The sequence below is a fragment of the Nicotiana tomentosiformis genome, chromosome 12, assembly GCF_000390325.3.
Source record: "Nicotiana tomentosiformis chromosome 12, ASM39032v3, whole genome shotgun sequence".
In the NCBI taxonomy this organism is placed as follows: Eukaryota; Viridiplantae; Streptophyta; class Magnoliopsida; order Solanales; family Solanaceae; genus Nicotiana; species Nicotiana tomentosiformis.
The window spans coordinates 81,542,102-81,562,960 of record NC_090823.1 but is presented as its reverse complement, the minus strand read 5'-3'; the positions used below and the strand labels follow the sequence as shown (position 1 = coordinate 81,562,960).

The 20,859-nt window shown below is 38.0% G+C and overlaps 2 protein-coding genes and 1 long non-coding RNA gene across 3 annotated transcripts; 1 reads left to right on the top strand and 2 right to left on the bottom strand.

The window, feature by feature from the left end:
• Window positions 1-9,302: 9,302 nt before the first annotated feature.
• Window positions 9,303-11,140, bottom strand: LOC104098192 (uncharacterized). Its single transcript, XM_009604866.4, has 4 exons — window positions 10,930-11,140; window positions 10,508-10,610; window positions 10,014-10,086; window positions 9,303-9,697 (listed from the first exon to the last, which is right to left on the bottom strand). Exons 1-4 carry the CDS (start codon window positions 11,009-11,011, stop codon window positions 9,449-9,451), a joined length of 507 nt encoding a protein of 168 aa, XP_009603161.1. The 5' UTR covers window positions 11,012-11,140; the 3' UTR covers window positions 9,303-9,448.
• Window positions 11,141-12,112: 972 nt separating this feature from the next.
• On the bottom strand, window positions 12,113-18,480 carry LOC104098208 (sm-like protein LSM36B). The gene is made up of 4 exons (XM_009604881.4): window positions 18,333-18,480; window positions 15,822-15,951; window positions 12,528-12,641; window positions 12,113-12,437 (listed from the first exon to the last, which is right to left on the bottom strand). Exons 2-4 carry the CDS (start codon window positions 15,934-15,936, stop codon window positions 12,391-12,393), a joined length of 276 nt encoding a protein of 91 aa, XP_009603176.1. The 5' UTR covers window positions 15,937-15,951; window positions 18,333-18,480; the 3' UTR covers window positions 12,113-12,390.
• Window positions 15,594-15,926, top strand: LOC138903475 (uncharacterized). Its single transcript, XR_011412583.1, has 2 exons — window positions 15,594-15,726; window positions 15,768-15,926. It is a non-coding gene; the product is annotated as an uncharacterized lncRNA (long non-coding RNA).
• Window positions 18,481-20,859: the final 2,379 nt, after the last annotated feature.

Below are 20,859 nucleotides of genomic sequence, written 5' to 3'. Positions count from 1 at the left end.
CGATTGACCTCAAATTTTGCATACAAGTCATATTCAACATTACGGACCTACTCCATCTTTCGGAATCGAAATCTGACCCCGATATCAAAAAGTCCACTTCCGGTCAAAATCTCCAAAAATTTGACTTTTGCCATTTCAAGCCTAAATCAGCTACAGACCTCAAATTTACAGTTCGGACATGCTTTAAAGTCCAAAATCACCAAACGGAGCTAATGGAACTGACAGAACTCTATTCCGGAGTCGTCTTCACACAGTTTCGACTATGGTCAAAATTCTAAGACTTAAGCTTCCATTTTAGGGACTAAGTGTCCCAACTTACTCCGAAACCATAACAAAACCTCCCGGCAAGTCTCATAAGCAAAAATAGATACGGGGGAAGCAGTAAATGGGGGATCGTGGCTAATACACTCAAAACGATCGGCCGAGTCATTACATCATCCCCCTTCTAAAATAATCGTTCATCCTCGAACGAGCATAGAGACATACCTGAAGTGGTGAAAAGATGAGGATAGCGGATGCGCATATCATCCTCGGTCTCCCAAGTCGCCTCCTTGACCGGCTGACCCCTCCACTGAACCTTCACGGAAGCAATGTTCTTTGACCTCAGCCTTCGCACCTGCCTGTCCAAAATGGCCATCGGCTCCTCAACATAAGATAAATCCTTGTCCAACTAGACTGAGCTGAAATCCAACACATGAGACGGATATGATACTTCCGGAGCATAGAAACATGGAATACCGGGTGAACCCCTGCTAAAGTGGGAGGCAAGGAAAGCTCATAAGCAACCTCCCCAACATGCCGCAATACTTCGAATGGGCCGATAAACCTTGGGCTCAGCTGGCCCTTCTTTCCGAACCTCATAACACCCTTCATAGGTGACACCCGGAGCAGGACCTGCTCTCCAACCATGAATGCAACATCGGGAACCTTCCGATCCGCATAAATCTTCTGTCTGGATTGGGTTGTGCGAAGTCGATCCTGAATCACCTTAACCTTCTCCAGAGCATCCTGAACCAAGTTTGTGCCCAATAACCTAGCCTCGCCCGGCTCGAACCAACCCACTGGAGACCGACACCGCCTACCATACAGAGCCTCATACGGTGCCATATGAATGCTCGACTGATAACTGTTGTTGTAGGCAAACTAAGCAAGTGGAAAGAACTGATCCCAAGCACCCCCAAAATCTATCACACAAGCGCGAAGCATATCCTCCAATATCTGAATAGTGCGCTCGGACTATCCGTCCGTCTGAGGATGAAATGTTGTGCTCAACTCAACCCGAGTACCCAACTCTTGCTGTACAGCCCTCCAGAACTATGATGTAAACTGCGTACCTCGGTCAGAGATGATAGATACTTGTACGCCATGAAGCCTGACAATCTCGCGGATATAAATTCGAGCCATCTGCTCGGAAGAATAGGTAGTCATCACAGGAATGAAATGAGCTGACTTGGTCAGCCTATCCACAATCACCCAAACTGCATCAAACTTCCGTTGAGTACGTGGAAGCCCAACAACGAAATCCATAGTGATCCGCTCCCATTTCCACTCCAGAATCTCTAACTTCTGAAGCAATCCACCTAGCTGCTGATGCTTATACTTTACATGCTGGCAATTCAAACACTTAGCTACATATTCCACTATGTCCTTCTTCATTCTCCTCCACCAGTAATGCTGCCTCAAGTCCTGATACATCTTCGCGACACCCGGGAGAATGGAGTACTACGAACTGTGACCCTCCTTGAGAATCAACTCATGCAGACCATCTACATTGGGCACACATAGCCTACTCTGCATCCTAAGTGCACCATCATCTCCAATAGCGACCTCATTTGCATCACCGTGTTGAACCGTGTCCTTAAGGACAAGCAGATGGGGGTCATCATACTGACGCTCCCTGATACGATCATAAATAGAAGACCAAGAAATCACACAATCCAATACTCGACTCGGCTAAGAAATATCCAATCTAACAAACTGGCTAGCTAAGGCCTGAACATCCAACGTTAATGGCCTTTCTACTGCTGGTAGATATGCTAAGCTCCCCAAACTCTCCGCCCAGTGACTCAAAGCATCGGCCACCACATTGGCCTTCCCGGGATGGTACAAAATGGTGATATCATAATCTTTAAGTAACTCCAACCACCTCCACTGACGCAAGTTAAGATCCTTCTATTTGAACAGATGATGCAAACTCCGGTGATCGGTGTAGATCTCACAAGGGACATCGTACAAATTGTGCCGCCAAATCTTCAAGGCATGAACAATAGCTGCTAACTCAAGGTCGTGGACATGATAGTTCTTTTTATGCGCCTTCAGCTATCTGGATGCGTAGGCAATCACCCTACCGTCCTGCATCAACACCGCACCGAGACAAATCCGTGACATTTCACAATATACAGTATAAGATCCCGAACCTGTAGGCAATACCAATACTGGGGATGTCATCAAAGCCGTCTTGAGCTTCTGAAAGCGCTCCTCATACTCCTTTTTCCACCTGAACGGAGCACCCTTCTAGGTCATCCTGGTCATAGATGCTGCAATAGATGAGAAATCCTCTACAAAATAACGATAATACCCCTCCAAACCAAGAAAACTCCAGATCTCTATAGCTGATGACGGTCTGGGCCAACTCTGCACTGCTTCAATCTTCTTTGGATCCACCTGGATCCCCTTACTCGATACTACATGACCCAAGAATGCCACCGAGTCTACCCAAAATTCACACTTTAAAATTTTTGCATATAATTTCTTTTCTCTCAAGGTCTGAAGCATAGTCATCAGGTGTTGCTCATGATCCTCCCGAGTCCGGGAGTACACCAGAATGTCATCAATAAACACAATGATGAAAGAGTCAAGATAAGACCGGAACACACTGTGCATCAAGTGCATAAAAGCTGTTGGGGCGTTGGTCAGCCAAATGACATTACAAGAAACTCGTAGTGACCATACCGAGTCCTCAAAGCAGTCTTCGGGATATCTGGCTCCTGAATCTTCAATTGATGATAGCCTAAACGTAAGTCAATCTTGGAAAACACTCTAGCACCCTGTAACTGATCAAATAGGTCATCAATACGAGGCAATGGATACATGTTCTTCACTGTGACTTTGTTCAACTGGCGGTAATCAATACACATCCGCATAGAACTATCATTCTTCTTCACAAATAAGACGGGAGCACCGCAAAGTGACACACTAGGTCGAATGAAGCCCTTATCAAGCAACTCTTGTAACTGATCCTTCAACTCAGGAGGAGCCATACAATATGGAGGAATAGAGATGGGCTGAGTGCCCGGCAACAAATCAATGCCAAAATCAATATCTCTGTCGGGCGGCATGCCCGAAAGATCACATGGAAATACATATGGAAAATCCCTCACTATTTGGACTGACTCAACTATAGGGGTATCAATACTGACATCTCTCACATAAGCTAGATACGCGTCACATCCCTTATCAACCATTCGTTGAGCTTTAAAAAATGAAATAACTCTGTTGGGATTATACTCTAAGGTACCTCTCCACTCTAATCGCGGTATTCCTAGCATAGCCAGCGTCACGATTTTGGCATGACAATCAAGAATAGCATAATCGGGTGACAACCTGTCCATGCCCAAAATAACATCAAAGTCTACCATACTGAGCAATAATAAATCGACTCTGGTCTCAAAACCACTAAGAGAAATCAAACACGACTGATACACGTGGTCCACAACAAGAGAATCTCCCACAAGAGTAGACACATAAATAGGGGAACTCGAGGAATCCTGAGATACGCCCAAATACGGGGCAAAATAAGAGGACACGTAGGAATAAGTGGATCCTGGATCAAATAAAACTGACGCATCTCTTTGACAGACTGGGGCAATACTTGTAATGATAGAGTCGGAAGCAACTGCCTCTGTACGAGCAGGAAGAGAATAATATCTGGCCTGGCCTCCCCCTCTAGGGCGACCTCTACCTCCCTGAACTCTAACTCGAGTTGGCTGAGCAGGTGGGGCGGTAGCTGGTGCTGTAATCATAGCCTGAGGACCCGGTGGAACACGTTGCGCATGAGAAGTCTGTGGAGGTGCACCCCTCCTAAGTCTGGGCAATCCCTCACCATATGGCGGGTGTCGCCACACTTAAAACAAGCTCTCGTAGAGCGTGGCTGCTGTGACAGGCTCGGGCCAGGTCTACTGGACTGACCGCTAAAAACACCCCGTGCAGGAGGCACACTAGACACTGGCGGTGCATAATAAGGCTCTTGGGGCCTAGAAGGGGTCGGAATACCACTGGCGGCTGAAAGAGCTGAATGAACCAGGCGATTCACATAACCCCTACCATGGCGAACTACAGCTAGGGCATGAGTACCACTATAAGTTCCAGACTCTCGAGACCTCTTGGCCTCCCTCTCCTCTCTCTCCCGAGCAAGCATACCCTTCAATATCCTAGAAATACTCACAACCTGCTGCTAAGAAATATCCATCTCTAAATCCCGGGCCATGCTAAGCCTAATACTGGGGTACAGTCCCTCAATAAACCGACGAACCCTCTCTCGAACTGTGGCAACCAAGGCTGGTGCATGTCGGGCCAAATTACTAAAGCGAATTGCATACTCTAACACAGTCATAGCACCCTGGCACAACTGCTCAAACTCTGCACGCCATGTATCTCTAAGACTCTGAGGATTATACTCCCTCAAGAACATGTCTGAGAACTGAGTCCATGTAAGTGAAGTTGCCTCAGCCGGACTACCCAACTCATAAACACGCCACCACTGATAGGTTGCTCCTATAAGTTGGAATGCAGTAAAAGAAACTCCACTCGACTCTGCTACGCCCATAGTACAGAGAATACGGTGACACTCCTCCAGAAAACCCTGGCATCCTCTGACGCCAATCCACTGAAGGTAGGAGGGTAGTACTTCTTGTACCTCTCAAGTCTGAGCTGCTCCGCCTCAGAAACTGCTACCCTAAGCTCGGGCTGAGTTTGAGCTACCAGCTGCATCGGTATAATCTCTGGAACCTGGTCGACCTGAACCCGCTGCTCTGGAGTACCAGCGACGGGAGTCTGTGCTCCTCCCCCGGCCTGAGACGTGGCAGGAGTAAGTGGAATCAATTCAGCCCGAGCCAAGGTGTTGAACATGCTCAGATAATGTGCTAGAGTCTCTTGGAGAGATGGTGAAGCAACATGTATCTCAGGTGTCTGCCCTCTAGCTGGAGCTACTGGGGGCTCCTCTCTAGCAGCTCGTGCGGGTGCTCTAGATGCACCGCGTGGACGTCCTCGGCCTCTCGTGGCTCTAGCAGGGGGCGCAGGTGCCTGGTCATCAAATCCATATGTACGTGTCCTCACCATCTGTGAGAGAATAGAATATAAAAGTTTAGAATTTCGAAGTCAACAATTCTGCACGACAAGGAATCAAAGAAATAAAATTCTTCCTAATAGTTCCATAGCCTCCCGAAGATAAATACAGACGTCTCTGTACCGATCCGCGAGACACTACTAAACTTGCTTGTGACTCACGACACCTATGAACCTAGAGATCTGATACCAACTTGTCACGACCCAATTCTCCCTCCGTAAGACGTCGTGACGGCACCTAGTCTCTACGACTAGGTAAGCCTAACAAAATACAGAAATAACAAAAATGGAAGGAAAACTTAACAACTAACTGCAATATATAACTAAATAACTGGTAACAATGCCGCTCGGCATGTACAATAACCAACACTCTAGTAATACACGGTATTCTCAAAAACCGGAACATCATAAGTCACAAGCTACAGAAGAAATCTAGTATCTCTATACACCAGAGTTTCATAAAAGAAATACATAAGGTAAATGACATATAAGAGAATAGAAGGGGACTCTAAGGTCTGCGGATGCGGCATATGTACCTTGAAGTCCCTGTACAGCAGCAAACACTCTCAGCTAATAGTGAGGCTGATAAGAATTACCTTGATCTACACACAAAATATGTGTAGAAGAGTAGCATGAGTACACCACAACGGTACCCAGTAAGTGCCAAGCCTATCCTCGGTAGAGTAGTGACGAGGTCAGGTCAGGCACACTGGTATATAATAAATAAAGCAGAAGAATATAACAGTATAATAAGAGACTGGAATTTAACAAAAGGAAAACACAGTGAAATAATAGTACAACACACAGGGATAAACAGCAGGGGATCTCCCGAGATACCGTCACGTAGTCCCAAAATAAATATGCAGGGAGAACTCCCGAGGTACCGCTTTGTAGTCTCAAAAGTAAATATACAGGGAGAGCTCCCGAGGTACCGCCTCGTAGTCTCAAAAGTAAATGTACAGGGAGAACTTCCGAGGTACCGCCTCGTAGTCTCAAAAGTAAATGTGCAGGGAGAACTCCCGAGGAACCGCCTCGTAGTCTCTAAAGTAAATGTGCAGGGAGAACTCCTGAGGAACCGCCTCGTAATCTCAAAAGTAAATGTGCAGGGAGAACTCAAGAGGAACCGCCTCGTAGTCTCAAAAGTAAACACACAGCTCAACCAATAAATACCACAGTTAACAACAAGAATTCTACAGTTAAGACTGATAAAGAACAAGGAAAAGATGGAAATCAACTAGGCATGTTGTACATAATTTTAAATAAGCAGTTAAAGCACGTAGACATGCAATATTAGACTAAACAGGATAACTACACATATTGGTATAACTCAATTAAGAATGAGAACAGGTTACTACTCAGTAAAAATCAGGTTTTACAACAAATAGCCCGTATACGCACTCGTCACCTCACGTACAGGCGCTCACATATCACAACAATACCAAATCCTAAGGAGATTTCCCCACACACAAGGTTAGGCAAGCCACATACCTCGAACCAAGCTCAATCAATCCGTAAGAATGCCTTTTTCTCGATTATTCGACTCTGAATGGCCCAAATCTATCCAAAAATAATTACATATCATAAATACAACTACAATAGACTAATCTAATTAATGAAATCAAGACTTTAACAAAAAATTCGAAATTCGTCCTAAAAGGTCGACCCGAGCCCACATCTCGAAATCGGATAAAAGTTATAAAATATGAACACTCATTCGCTCACGAGTTCACTCGTACCAAAATTATCCAAATACGATATCAAAATCCGAATCAAAACGCAAAACTTAGTTGAAGAACTTCCAATCTTTTTCCCCAAATTTCTCAACCAAATTCCTTAATTAAATGATGAAAACAACTATAGATTAGTGGAATATAACCATAAACTAGTTAAGAATAATTACCCCAAAGTTCTTTCTGAAAAATTCTTGAATTATCGCCTCAATCCGATTTCTCAAAGACCCAAAACTGAAAATGGGATAAAACTCTTGAACTTGGTCTATTCTGCCTAGCGTTTTCGCACTTGCGGGCCTCTAGTCGCACCTGCGACGCCGCACCTGTGGAAATTCCATCGCAGGTGCGGACGTGGCTTAAGGTGACTGGGACCGCTTCTGTGATCAGGTGGTCGCACCTGCGTGTACGCACCTGCGGACAATGGTCCGCTTCTGCGGTCTCCTTCCGCGCCTGCGGTTCCTCTAGCGCATCTGCGGACATCGTAGATGTGCCATTTTCCACGCACCTGCGACCCCTGACCAAATCTCCCAACTCCGCTTATGCGCCATATTGCTCGCACCTGCGGTTAGCCTTGCGCATGTGAGATTACACCAGAACCAGCCCAGCAAAAGAAATTCTTCTAAGTCCAAAAATGATCTGTTAACCATCCGAAACTCACCCGAGGCCCCCGGTACCTAAACCAAACATACCAACAAGTCCTAAAACACCATACGAACTTAGTTGAACCCACAAATCACATCAAACAACGCTAAAAAATACGAATCGCCCTCCAATTCAAACTTAATGAACTTTGAAACTTCAAACTTCTACAACCGATTCTGAAACCTATCAAACCACGTCCGATTGACCTCAAATTTTGCACACAAGTCATATTTAATATTACGGACCTACTCCAACTTTCGGAATCGGAATCCGACCCTGATATCAAAAAGTTCACTTCCGGTCAAAATCTCCAAAAATTTGACTTTCGCCATTTCAAGCCTAAAGCAGCTACAGACCTCAAATTCACAGTCCAGACACGCTCCTAAGTCCAAAATTACCCAACGGAGCTATCGGAACTGACGGAACTATATTCCGGAGTCGTCGTCACATAAATCCGACTACAGTCAAAATCCTAAGACTTAAGCTTCCGTTTTAGGGACAAAGTGTCCCAAATCACTCTGAAACCACAACAAAACCTCCCGGCAAGTCTCATAAGCAGAAAAAGATATGGGGGAAGCAGTAAATGGGGGATCGGGGCTAATACACTCAAAACGACCGGTTGGGTCGTTATATTATGAGTAGAAAATCCTTTTTTTACTAGACTTAGCATAGTAATATAATCTAGAAAATGAAATCCATGATAACAAAAAAGAATTCAAAAGAAGAAAATACCAGTGAAGAAATTATCTAAAAAATTACCAACTATTATTAGTAAATCATATGAACCTAGTGTGTTTGAAATGTGACAAATTGAATAATACCCGTTATACAGAGGAAAAAAGCTTACATATTAATAGAACAAAAGGCAAAATAAATTTAAAATTGAAATGCAAATTACATATGCAGTAAAAAATTAGAAATAATCATCAGATTTTCATAGGGGAATGACAAAAAAGTAATGAAGAAAAACCCTAGAAATAACGAATAAAAAACTTACACGATAAAGATACCCATTGCACAAACAAAACAAGATCTAAACATTTTGGCATAAAAAAGAATATGGCACTTCCTTCCATCTTCCATAAAAATAATTCTAATAAAGAACTCAATTTTGGGTTTGCCTCATGAACAACCATAGACATACAATTCATACAAAAACGCTCATTAAAACGAAAATGATGAAGAGGGAGAGAGGTGTGTGTATGAGTGTGAGAGAGAGTTATATTTTAAAATTGAGGCCGGTCAATATCCGGGCGGGTTACGGATGGATTTAACTATAATTTGGCTTAGGATTTACGTTAGGTCAATGGGACGGTGACATGTAGATATTAGTTAAATTTTCTTTTTTCTTCGAAAATTTCTTTTAGTAATAAGGGTAACATTGAGCCCAAAAGATAACTTTAGGGGCATTTTTATTCAAATAGGTGGAGGGATGATATTTTTTTAACCAATATCAATACTTCAAGGGTAATTTTGACCCTTTTCCATATTTATTATAGAGATTTACCTCTAACTGCAATATATTTGACCTGAAGGTGTAAATATGTGTAGCATCGTCGATCCATAAAACTTAAACAGATAACTGGATTTAAAAAGAAGATACAAAGTGTCAAATGATTGCATTTAATTGTAGCTACATATTCTGATCAGTTCTTCAAACTTGTTTGAGACTGAAGCATAGTTATTACCGTACATATTCGAATCGGTAAAACTGAAGAAATTGTTTTGATTTCTTAGACCTTATTGAATTTGGCAAGAACAAGTACAGTAGCAGAAGTAACAGCAGGAATGAAAATCTCATCAGAAATTGCTTGTGGCTTTATTCTTTGCTTGATAAATAATGTTGTCACAGGAACTCCAAATAGATAAAACAATGTATCTTTGGCTCCAAATCCAGTAACTCCTGATTCACGAATTAGATCACCAACAATTTTTCGAAACTCGTCCTTTGTCAGTTTTCTTCCTTCAACTTTGTGATACTTCTGAAAAATAAAATTCCCCAAAAATCTTCTAATTAATTAACTTTTGGCTATTGCATTAATGAGTAAGAGAAACGTCATAACTATTTTTTGTTACAACTTTAATTTTACCAACAAGTAAAATTATAAAATATTACTCACTATAGCAGAACATCAGGAAACACACTCCTTTCTCCCCCCCCCCCCCCCCCCCCCAAATATTACGAATTTGAATTAAATATGATATGAAATTTGTAGACAGCGATAAATGAAAACCAACAAATAAGAGAAGAAATTCTCAAATATCAATTTTTTATAAAATGGAAGAGAACAAACTTACTTTGTATACTCGCACCAGAGTTGTAGTGCTTGGAATCTTAATCTGCGTACTCCCCTGCCTTCTATTAATTTCTCTACAGAAAACAAAAATAAAAGAGAGAGAAAAACTTTTAGTTTCTTTTATTCTTCTGTTTTTTTTTTTTCTTTTATCCTTGTGGTTGATTAAAAAAATTTACTAAATTTTCTTCTCGATGACCCCAAAACAGTGCTTCAAAATTTCTTCTCGATGGGGCAATGTGATCAATTAACAATAATGAAATCAGGCATGGTTAAAAATTTTGTAAACATAAAGATCATAAAATTTAGGAAAATTAAACACAATATAAACAAGTTGCAAACAATATAGATCATATCTTAGCTAATTTTTTTATATTTAAAAATCATTTTCTCAAAGATAAATTTGTTTAATCTTTTTTAAAGAAAAAATGAATTCCTTTTTAATCAGTTACATCACATGCATATATCAAATTTTAGTAATATGAAAAACTATTTTACTCGACCGTTTGGCAAATTGCATGGTAAAAATCAGCAGACGTCCTTCTAAAATATTTGTCGTAACATATTTCTATAATTTCATCGTCAATCTTCTCATCTCTTCCTGCAAAATAAATGACAAAAGCATTAGAAAGGATAAAGATGCAATATAGCAGTTTCACTTGTAAAAATCTCTCCACGCTTAACTAAAAATTACGAGTTGAATTTTAAAATGAAAAACTTCTTGGCAGGGAGTGTTTTACCCCCCTTAATAGGCCTACCCAATGTGTATCCAGATTAGCCCGGCTCAATGTACTCCGTATATCAGACGGTTAAACAACAATAACTCACAAAAATCCCCTTATGATCACTCTACATAACATGAGAAACAATACAGAAGTTGAAAATATATGACTGATGTTTGAAAAGCGGCTTATACACACCCTGAAAACTTTGACCAATTTTTGAGATGGCTTGGCCCATAAATTGGAGAGCTCCTTGACCAATTTTCTTTAAGGTTCCCATAATTTGGAGATTAAGAAAGAATAAGGTGACAATGGTGGAGGGAGGAAGAGCTTTATATTTTATATTATATACTTTAAAAGAAATTTAAATGAGGCTTGGAAGGTAGGAAGAGTATATTATATTCCTTGAGGTATGGACAAAACTTTTTATGAAGTTTTCTAAATAGCTTTGAAAATGGGGAGAATCTTACTTGTATATTGTGTAAACGCCAAAAAGACAAGTGCATATGCCACATATTAAGCAGGGGCCTTGTTCGACGAGTAAAACGAGTAAATTGCCCAAGTGAGATGATGAGAATTGCAAAAGGAACAAAGAAATTTCAAGCAAAAATGAGTGAGAAAAAAGGTTTGGTTAATAGCATATATTTAAACTTCAATTAGTAGAATTGTGTATTTTTGGTCACACAACCTACAATCATAACTTGCCTTTTATGCAAAGAAAACCATTTTCATACTTTATAATTCTAATAAGAACGAACATAATATCTTGCAGTACCAACTATACTAGATTCTAGTTCTCTATAGATATAAATGCCAAGTTTTACATATCATTTAATATTCCAATTTGCAAAGATGCATTGCCATTGAGATATCTCAGGATAGAGAAGCGGAAGCAGATTCCAATACGCTGAATGCTCTGTAAATTTGTAGACCCAACATGAATTTCAATTAACATTAATATCAGAATACCCACAGTTAAAGTAATAAATTGAGGTGAAAATATATATTAATTAACTCTCATTTAGCGATAACAGTAGTAAATACTTACCCAAGTATTTACACCAAACTAAGCAATTTATCTTATGCTGTTTAAAACTAAAGTAAGAATAAATATCATTAACTATAATTAAATGACAAATGTGTATATGATAGCTGCATATTATGCATCCATTAATTTAGTATAAACACCAAGTGCAATAAATTTTACACTAGGTGAAATCACATGTTATTTATCCATTGACTTGTGTTTACACTAAACACCAGATGCAGAGATTAACTTTTTCTGCGCTTAATAACACAAGAAGCGGGGTACTGAAGACTGACAAATGGCATTTAAACGATAAAGCTACACTAAACCAATATCGCAAATTTGTAGATTAGGTGAATCAAAGGCGAGTAAATTATATATGCATCTATTAGTCAAATAAAGTCAGAATGAAACTGTTAACCCAAATACAGATCCACCATGAAAAGTTGCTATTTCTTCATCTTGGCAATGGGAAAAATGGCATTGACTCAGTAAAGAAACAGCAATCAAGATAGCATCCATGGTCTACCAAAACCTACACAAATTACAACATTCAGAGAAAATTCATAAACAAGTCGTGAAAGGCCAGTTACATAATTAAAACTGCCAGGATATCACTCGTAAGCACGATGCTAAGCTCCCTCTCCCAGCGTCCTCTTGGATGTGCTGATGTAAAGCACTGCATGCAGAAAAACTCTCAATATTACCTTCGAATCATTAGAGGCACAGGTAAACTAGTGCAGAGTTAGATAACGAGTTTTTTGCTTACCATTATTTCCCCGTATGAAGGCATCACCATATTTGTTCTTCAATTGCCCATTTACATATTCTTCTGTTTGTTCCATTGCTATATTCATGTATCCATCTAAGCAGGCTAGGATACCTACACCATACAATAACAATTAGCATTTACTTGAGTTAGAGTTTTCCTCCAACATATTGAAAGATGAACATTACCAGCTGAAGGTCTTCAGCAATTTGCAATGATATTTAACTTAGGCCAGCAGTAAGGTTTTTAGCTAGATTGCATGTGAAGACCTCACTCTAACAAAGCTTCCGCCTTACCACGTAACTATGCAGGTTGAAAGAAAAAGTTAACTCTGCCTGCGTGAGCTTCCTCATATTACCGGTCCCAACCCCGAGTAAAGGAGGTGGTTTGCGGTAGGCTGATAGCCATCGTAAAGCTAGTCAGTGTTATGATGAATTAGAGAACTTCCAGTACATTTTATTTCGTATAATAATGGTCTACGATGAGCTTAAACAGAGTGACATTGTCAGTGAGGATACATATATCCGACCCGCACTTGCTTTGAGATTGATGCGTAGTCATTATTTTTGTTGTTTTGGAGTCATCAAGTGCAGATATTAAAGGAGTAGTGGCGTATATAAATGAATTGGATAAGCCTTGCAGCATGTGGTGTATGTAATGTAAGACTTGGCTCCTCTCCCGTTAGCTATGTTGCTCGGTCTCTTCAAAAATGTCATCGGGTGCGTGTCGCATCCCCCAAAAGTAATGCATTTTTGAAGGATCCGATACGGGTGCGACAACAATTTTGGAGAGTGCGAGCAACATAGCCTGTTAGTACCGATTTAAGTTCCTCTGGTTCTATATTAAGTTTTTGACACATCCCATATGAAATTCAATGGATCAGGTTTATTGTATTAACTCAAACTTCATAACCATGGTCAACAGTCTTTCACATTCCCTCTCTCTGATTCACTGTCAGACTCGAATTTATATCCTTTTTCTTCCAAATCTATCAATATATAACTGAAGTAGCTCAATCAGTTAGAGCATTCTTCCCCTCACCCTACAAACCATCCTTCTCCCTCAGGAAACCTAATATTGTCTAGTCTTTTCCATAAACAAAGGGACCTCAAAATTAGTACTCACAGAACTTTATGGTTGACTCTCATTAAAGTATTCTTCAAACTTCAGTCTCCATTTGGGTCATGTGTTACGATTTTTTCACTGATGTTGTAAACATAAAACTTAGTTAGCCCACCCATTTTGACGTGTCATATTGTTTGGATTCAGCTCCTCTCCAACGAGCATCCTTTCTTGCTCATCCAATTCTAGTTTAAATTTTTAAATTTTTGACACATGATCCTTTAACAATTCAATAATCTGATTTATTTTACTAGCAAATATATTTTAACCATAGTTAAAACATAACCTTCTTTCCCATCATTCCGCCAAAATATAGTATAAGTCATTGGCGGAATGATAGGAAAAATTATTTTTTAACTGTGGCTAAAGTATAAACAACAACAACGACCCATTAAAATCTCACTAATGGGGTCTGTGGAGGTTAGTGTGTACGCAAACCTTACCCCTACCCCGAGGAGTAGAGAGGTTGTTTCCGAAAGGCACTCGGCTCAAGAAGACGAAAAGAAAAGAAAAGAGACAATATAAGTACCACCAACATATACCATAAGAAAAAAGTAACAACATCATGAAAGCCAGAAAATAGGTGCAGAGCAAAAGCGGTAACCATTAAATAGAGTCGGCTCTATGAAAAACGAAAGAGTAGTAAGACACAACATTGCCACTAGCTGTCTTAGACAAAAACCCTACCAAGCTAGCCTCACAAATGTACGAACTAAGGAAAGACTCAACTACCTCCTAACCTACAACCCTAATACTCGACCTCCACAGCTCCTTATCAAGGGCCATATCCTCGAAAATCTGAAGCCTCGCCATGTCCTGGCTAAAGTATACTAATTAGTAAAATAAATCAAATTCATTGAATTGTTAAAGGAACACAAGTCAAAAATTTCAAGTGGAACGGGACGAGCAGGAGAAGATGCTCACACGAGAATAGCTGAATCCATAAATGTGATGGCTCAGAAGGATTCTAGCTGAAAATTTCCCTCTAAAATACACTACATCAAGAATATATTGCAGAGGAGGAGACCAATACAAAGTAACAATGCAATGAAGCATTCATAAGAACCAAGAAAGGACAGAGAAGTTCATATAAAGGTTTCTCTCAACATAACATTTTATTCAGGAACCCATTGGCAAATATACAAAACAACTAATAAAAGCAATCATTCATATAGGAGATCCAGAGAACAATAAAGTATATTAACCAGTTACACAACAACAACAACAACCCAATATAATCTCACTAGTGGGGTTTGGGGAGGGTAGTGTGTACGCAGACCTTACCCCTACCCTGGGGTAGAGAGGTTATTTCCGATAGACCCTCGGCTCCCTCCCTCCAAGAACTCCCCACCCTGCTCTTGGGATGACTCGAACTCACAACCTCTTGGTTGGAAGTGGAGGGTGCCCACCACTAGAACAACTCACTCTTGTCTATACACAGTGCACACAAACTTTGCATACAGTATTTCCAACTTTTGCATATGGTTAAATCTCTCAGAATGAATGTTCAGTATGTTAATTGCATCAAATGATTACTAACTTCAGGGCAAAAGGCTTAGTTTCTCTCCCAGAATGCATGTTACGGATGCTTACCACCAAGACCAATTTTTCACAAAGTATTAGTACAATTTTTATTACAGAACAACTTTTTTTTGGTAAGTAAAGATTTTATTATATTTTATTACAGAGCAACTCTTACTTTACAACCCATCAGTTTAGATATTTATTACACAGGTAAATTGGGATGAGCGCTAGTTTGATCTATAGACCATTAATAGTCAATGCAAATGGTTGTCATTGTTTGCTTAATAAGGAAAATGATGGTCATCTACATCACATGGACTAACAAATATTTGAAATGTGATGATCAGAAAATAAATATCTGTAACGTGAGAATACTCAACTTTTCACTCTATTAGAACCTTATTGCTGTGTCGAAGCTTTAGTATCTCAAGGAACATTTCATCTACTCTTGTTACTATTTATTAGAGGTCCAAATACAAATCCTGAGGTGAGTAAAGGGCAACTACCACTACATTTGTTACTAGTATACGCGACACTACGGTTTAGTCATGTTGTTGAGTATAAAACTATAAATAGTTACAATGTATAAGCAAGAGAACAGTAAGTTCAAAAGAAATATAAGAAACAGAAGGAACCAGAGTTACTAACCTCGATAGTCAACACCTGAGTTCAATTTAACAACAACAGGTCGTCCACGAATAGACTTGAGAAAATCTGCTGGAGTCTTGGTGGTTGCTGATCCTTTCTCTCCTGTTCCACTCATTTTCGATTCCTCACTCTGTAGCATCTCAAAAGCAGTAAATTATCAGGATACAACTTACAAAACCAGTATAAATCATAAAATCAATACTATCAGAGTAAGTTACAGTATCATTTGACATAAGAGAGTTAACAGTGTATGCATTGGTAAAGAAAATTGAAGTATCAGAATGTAGCCACCACCTACCATCAGGTTTTTCCCCTAGAAGTATTTTAAACTGAAAGTCACATTTTCTGAAATAGAAAAGGACTCAAAACTGAAATCTGATTGTAACATTCAAATGGTTTTCTGAGTCTCCAACTACAATTGATTTTGCAATTTCTAGGAGTCCTAATTCAACTTTTAAGATTATTGTATTTCAAACTTTGTTTGATAGGCCTGTCATCGAGTAAATAAATCGGCTTCTAGCACATTACCGGACAAGACATCCTTTTCAACTGGGTGGGATCAGCGTCAGGAAGATGTCAAGCATTTCGGAGTTCAAGTCTACCCTCACAAAAGTTTTAAAAAATTGCATGCAAGGTGTGGTGAGTATCCATTCAGTAATAGACCATAAACCGATTTACTGGCTACGTCCTCGGAAGACCTATCTTCCATTCTCCACAGTACACGCAGAGTTGTTTAACTTTCGCAAGAAGGGATCAGAACCCTGGACTCTACGATTTTTTCCTGTAGCATCACTAGCGGGGACCCCTGCAAGCTCAGCCATCACAGAGCAAAGTCCCTCACGCGCATCAGAAAATTTAGGAGACTCTTTTGGTTTTTAAAATTTTCTGATCCAAGGCATATAATATATATGAATCAACTACAAATACCATAGCAAAGGATAAAACTTGCACGAGCTTGCATTTTTCGATATACATCTCGCTAAGAGGCAAGTCTAGAGCACACTAAACGAATTAAGAAGGAAGCACTAAATAAATCTTACTGGGCTTTAAGAGATTCCCGAGGAACTTTACAACTATTCTAGTAGATCATAAGGTATAAAAAGAGCCTCCTTTTTTTTTCTGCAAACTCTAAATGAGTTCCACTACTCATTACAAAAGAAACAAAAAAGCTCTTTATATAAATAGAGGCTCCAGACCTCACACGACTTTTACAAACTAAAGTTAACTAGAACTCTAGAAGACAACAAATAGATATTACCTTCTAATGAATAGCTCGAAGATGGCTTAAATTGATACGTACCCTATCTTAGAGGTGGACACTGCGCAATACAAAGACGTACAGTCACCACGTTTTGACTTTTCTGGTCGATAACCACTAAAAATCAACATTGCAGGGAGATGAATCATAAGAAAGGCATTGCATGAGATCCTAACCTTAGGTATAATAAGGCTCAAACTAGCTAAAATATTCCAGGACATACTTATGTGACTACATCCACCTAAAACCAGAGCACAGACGAAATGATAATCCTCCAGAAAGAACAATAAAAAAAATCCTCCGGAATGACTTTCAACTTAACTGAAGATTGTACAGGTAAGAAATGTTGTTTGCCATCAACAAAATGTGCTCATTCCCACAACAACCTTAACGTACTGCTGAATTGCACACTTGCAGTACAAGACAAAACCCACTAAAACAATGGCAGTTCCATAGATAAATGTCTTCATAATTGGTTGTGGGGTTTATTCAACTCATGTCTCTTTAAGTTAAATTTATTGTTTCCCATAAATCACAAATCTAATACCTTTAACCAAGTCTTTTCATCAAATTGATCAAAAATTTGTTTCTTTTAACTGAGAAAATTTGCTAGCATTACAAAGCGGGATCAAAATTAGTACTTTTTGAATTGTCAAGCTCCAAGATCAGAAATTTAGTATAAAAATTGATTTTTTTGTATCAAAGTTAGTACTTTTCGAATTGTCAAGCTCCAAGGTCAAAATTTAGCATAAAATTGATTCTTTTTTTTTTGATAACCGTGGTGTCCGGGCCAGCTTGCGCGCACCTCGACTAATTCCACGGGATACCTGCCACCTCCCACCAGCAACAGATACCAGATAACTCTATCCACCAAGGCTTGGATAGATGGGAAGAAATCACCTAGCATAAAATTGATTCTTACCCTAAGATTGGTCAACTTCCTTCAATACAATCAGCTCCAGGTAGAAAAAATAAAACAAAAAAGGAGTAAAACATGAGCAATTAACCCTTCAGTTCTGGAAAATAACAAATTCTAAAAATTAGCAAAGCTTCTTTATTTTTTTTTTGAATTGTTGTGGTTTGTCTTAAGTAAAAGATGCTGGACATGAATCCCAAATCACAATTACATAATGCAATATGGATTTTGTATTTCTTGGAGCATATTGTAGCGATAGAAAGACAACAATTTCAAAACAAAAAACGCAGTAATTGGGCAAAGTAAGAGAAAAGAAACAAAAAGTTCAATAGTGTACCTCAACGACTGATTCTTCAGCAAGGAAGAAAAGTACAGAACAGAGAAACTTTGAAGAGCGGAGGGAATTTGTGGGAAGCTAGGGTTTTGAGTTCTTTGTTTACAAGTTTTGAACTCGTGTATATGAGGGGTTCTTATTGAAGACTCTTTATACAGTCCAATAGGATGTGGAAATTGCAGAGTTCACCCTAAAGTTTTGTTATTGTTGTAAACTGTGAATTAATGTGACAAATATTTGAATGCATTCCTAAACCCGTCAAAAAACAATTACTACAATCCATCCCAAGTTAATTTGAATTCGGTTGTATACATTTTCAAAATCTTAATATTTTGGGATCATAATATTTCAATATAGTTCTCTCGTTTAAAAAAAAAGAAGCAAACAAATGGTCCAAGCCTCCCACTTATTGATAAATAACTTGGTATAAACTGACTCGTTAGAGTCAAACTAAATATTTCCTTTCAAAAAGACCTATGTTCTAAAAGAAATTAAAAAGTGCATGCAACTACCTATTTATGCATCTTTGTTTGTGTTCTAAAATATTATCCCATAATAGGTAATAGTTATTCGAACAATATATATCATACCAATAAAAGTAAGGCATGTGTCTTTTATATACTCATTTATTACTTAATCATGATAAAATGATATGTGTTCTCATTTTAATTTTTAACTGTTAGAATTAAATTGACTGATTTAGTATTAAATGTCCAACGTGATTACGCATTTACTCTCGTAATAGAACCTGCATGCTTTGATTGAGCAAAATCGTTGCAGGTGTATTTTATTGGAAACTTTACATAACTGTCACAATCTAAAAGAAATATAACAAATTCGTAGCATGAAATTCAATATTATAGATGTGGCAGAAAAATATTTATATTTATAGCACACAGTTCCAATAAAATAGGAATATTAATTATTAATCTCTAAACATAAGCAATTTGAATGGAAAGTCAATAATTCTTTGTACAAAAATTATATTTTTTTCTCTCTTTATCTATTAGCTTTCCTTCTTTTTCTTCATCTTCTTAGCTTTATTTTCTGCCGAAACCAATATATTTTCTAAATTTGTTCCATTCGTTTTCTTTTTAATTATTTTTTTTAAGTTTCTCTTTTCCTTCTTTCTTCCTTTATTAACATAAAGATCTTACTTCGATAATAATATACGTTAATATACACAAAACGTATATAAAAAAATATATATTGAATTAACACATATAAAATATACAAAACATATACATAAAAAATACATCTTCAATTAAGATGACACTTGGACATGTGAAATATACATAAAAAAATATATCTTAAATTTAATTAAGATGGCATATAAATGTACAAAAAATATATTAAAAAATACATCCTGAATTAAAATGGCACTTGACATATAAAATATATTTAAAATATACATTAAAAATACATCTTAAAATAAGATGGCACTTCACAAATAAATATACAAAAATTATATACATAAAAATACATTTTGAATTAAAGTGATACTTGATATACAAAGTATAAAAGATGTATAAATCAATACATCTTGAATTTAGGTGGCATTCATATATGCATCAGATTTTTAAAAATGTAGTGAAGAAGATGAATGTTGGGCTTAATTTTTGTAATATGCTAATAATGAAAAAAAAGTGCTCTTTATGGAATAAACAATAAATGATACTATTTTTAAATAATAGTTAAAAAAGGATCAAGTGTGTAAAAAACTCTATTCTATTTAAGTTTGTATACGCAAAAGAAAATGGAGAGTGAATTTGACAAATGGTCATTCAAGTAATGCTTTGTAACACAAAAATTACTTTTTTTAAGCACAAAAATTATCTTTCTAAACCCTACTTAACATAAATATTAAAGTCACGAAAAATGCTATTTTAACCTGAAAGTGACGTGGCTATCTTATTTTACTTAATAAAAAGAGTTAATTTCATAAATCTCCCTCCAGGTTTTGCCTCGTAACATTAGCTTTCCTTGTGATTAACGATATTATGCTTACTTTACCTATTTTAAATTTTTTGTAATAATTGTCTTCACTTATTAACAAAAGTATAAAAATTATAATTTAACTAATTTACTCTCATTAATATACTCTTAGTTAAGTTAATTTTATTAACATTTTTAAACTCCTAACTAAAGATAACCAGAAAGTAAAAGGCAAAAATATCAAGAATTGAACATGGAGAAGAAGCGGATAGAAAACAAGAAAAAAATCTAGATCGAGAGAGAAAAAAGGCGAATCAAAATAGCAAAAAACAAATGAAAAAAGGAAAACATCCAATATCTGAAGTATATGAGTTAAAATTGAAGCAAAGAGCCTTTTAGGAGAACTCTGGATTTACCGAATAATCATGATTTAAATGATGACTATGATGTTGATTAGGATAAATATCCGTCTTCAAATGATACTTAATCACGTTATTACTTCAATTCCAAACTAAAAAATCAGTGAAGAGGAATTCATGAATGAGATAGCAAGTTTAGAAGATAATTCTTATACTGTTCAGTAACTGGATAGATA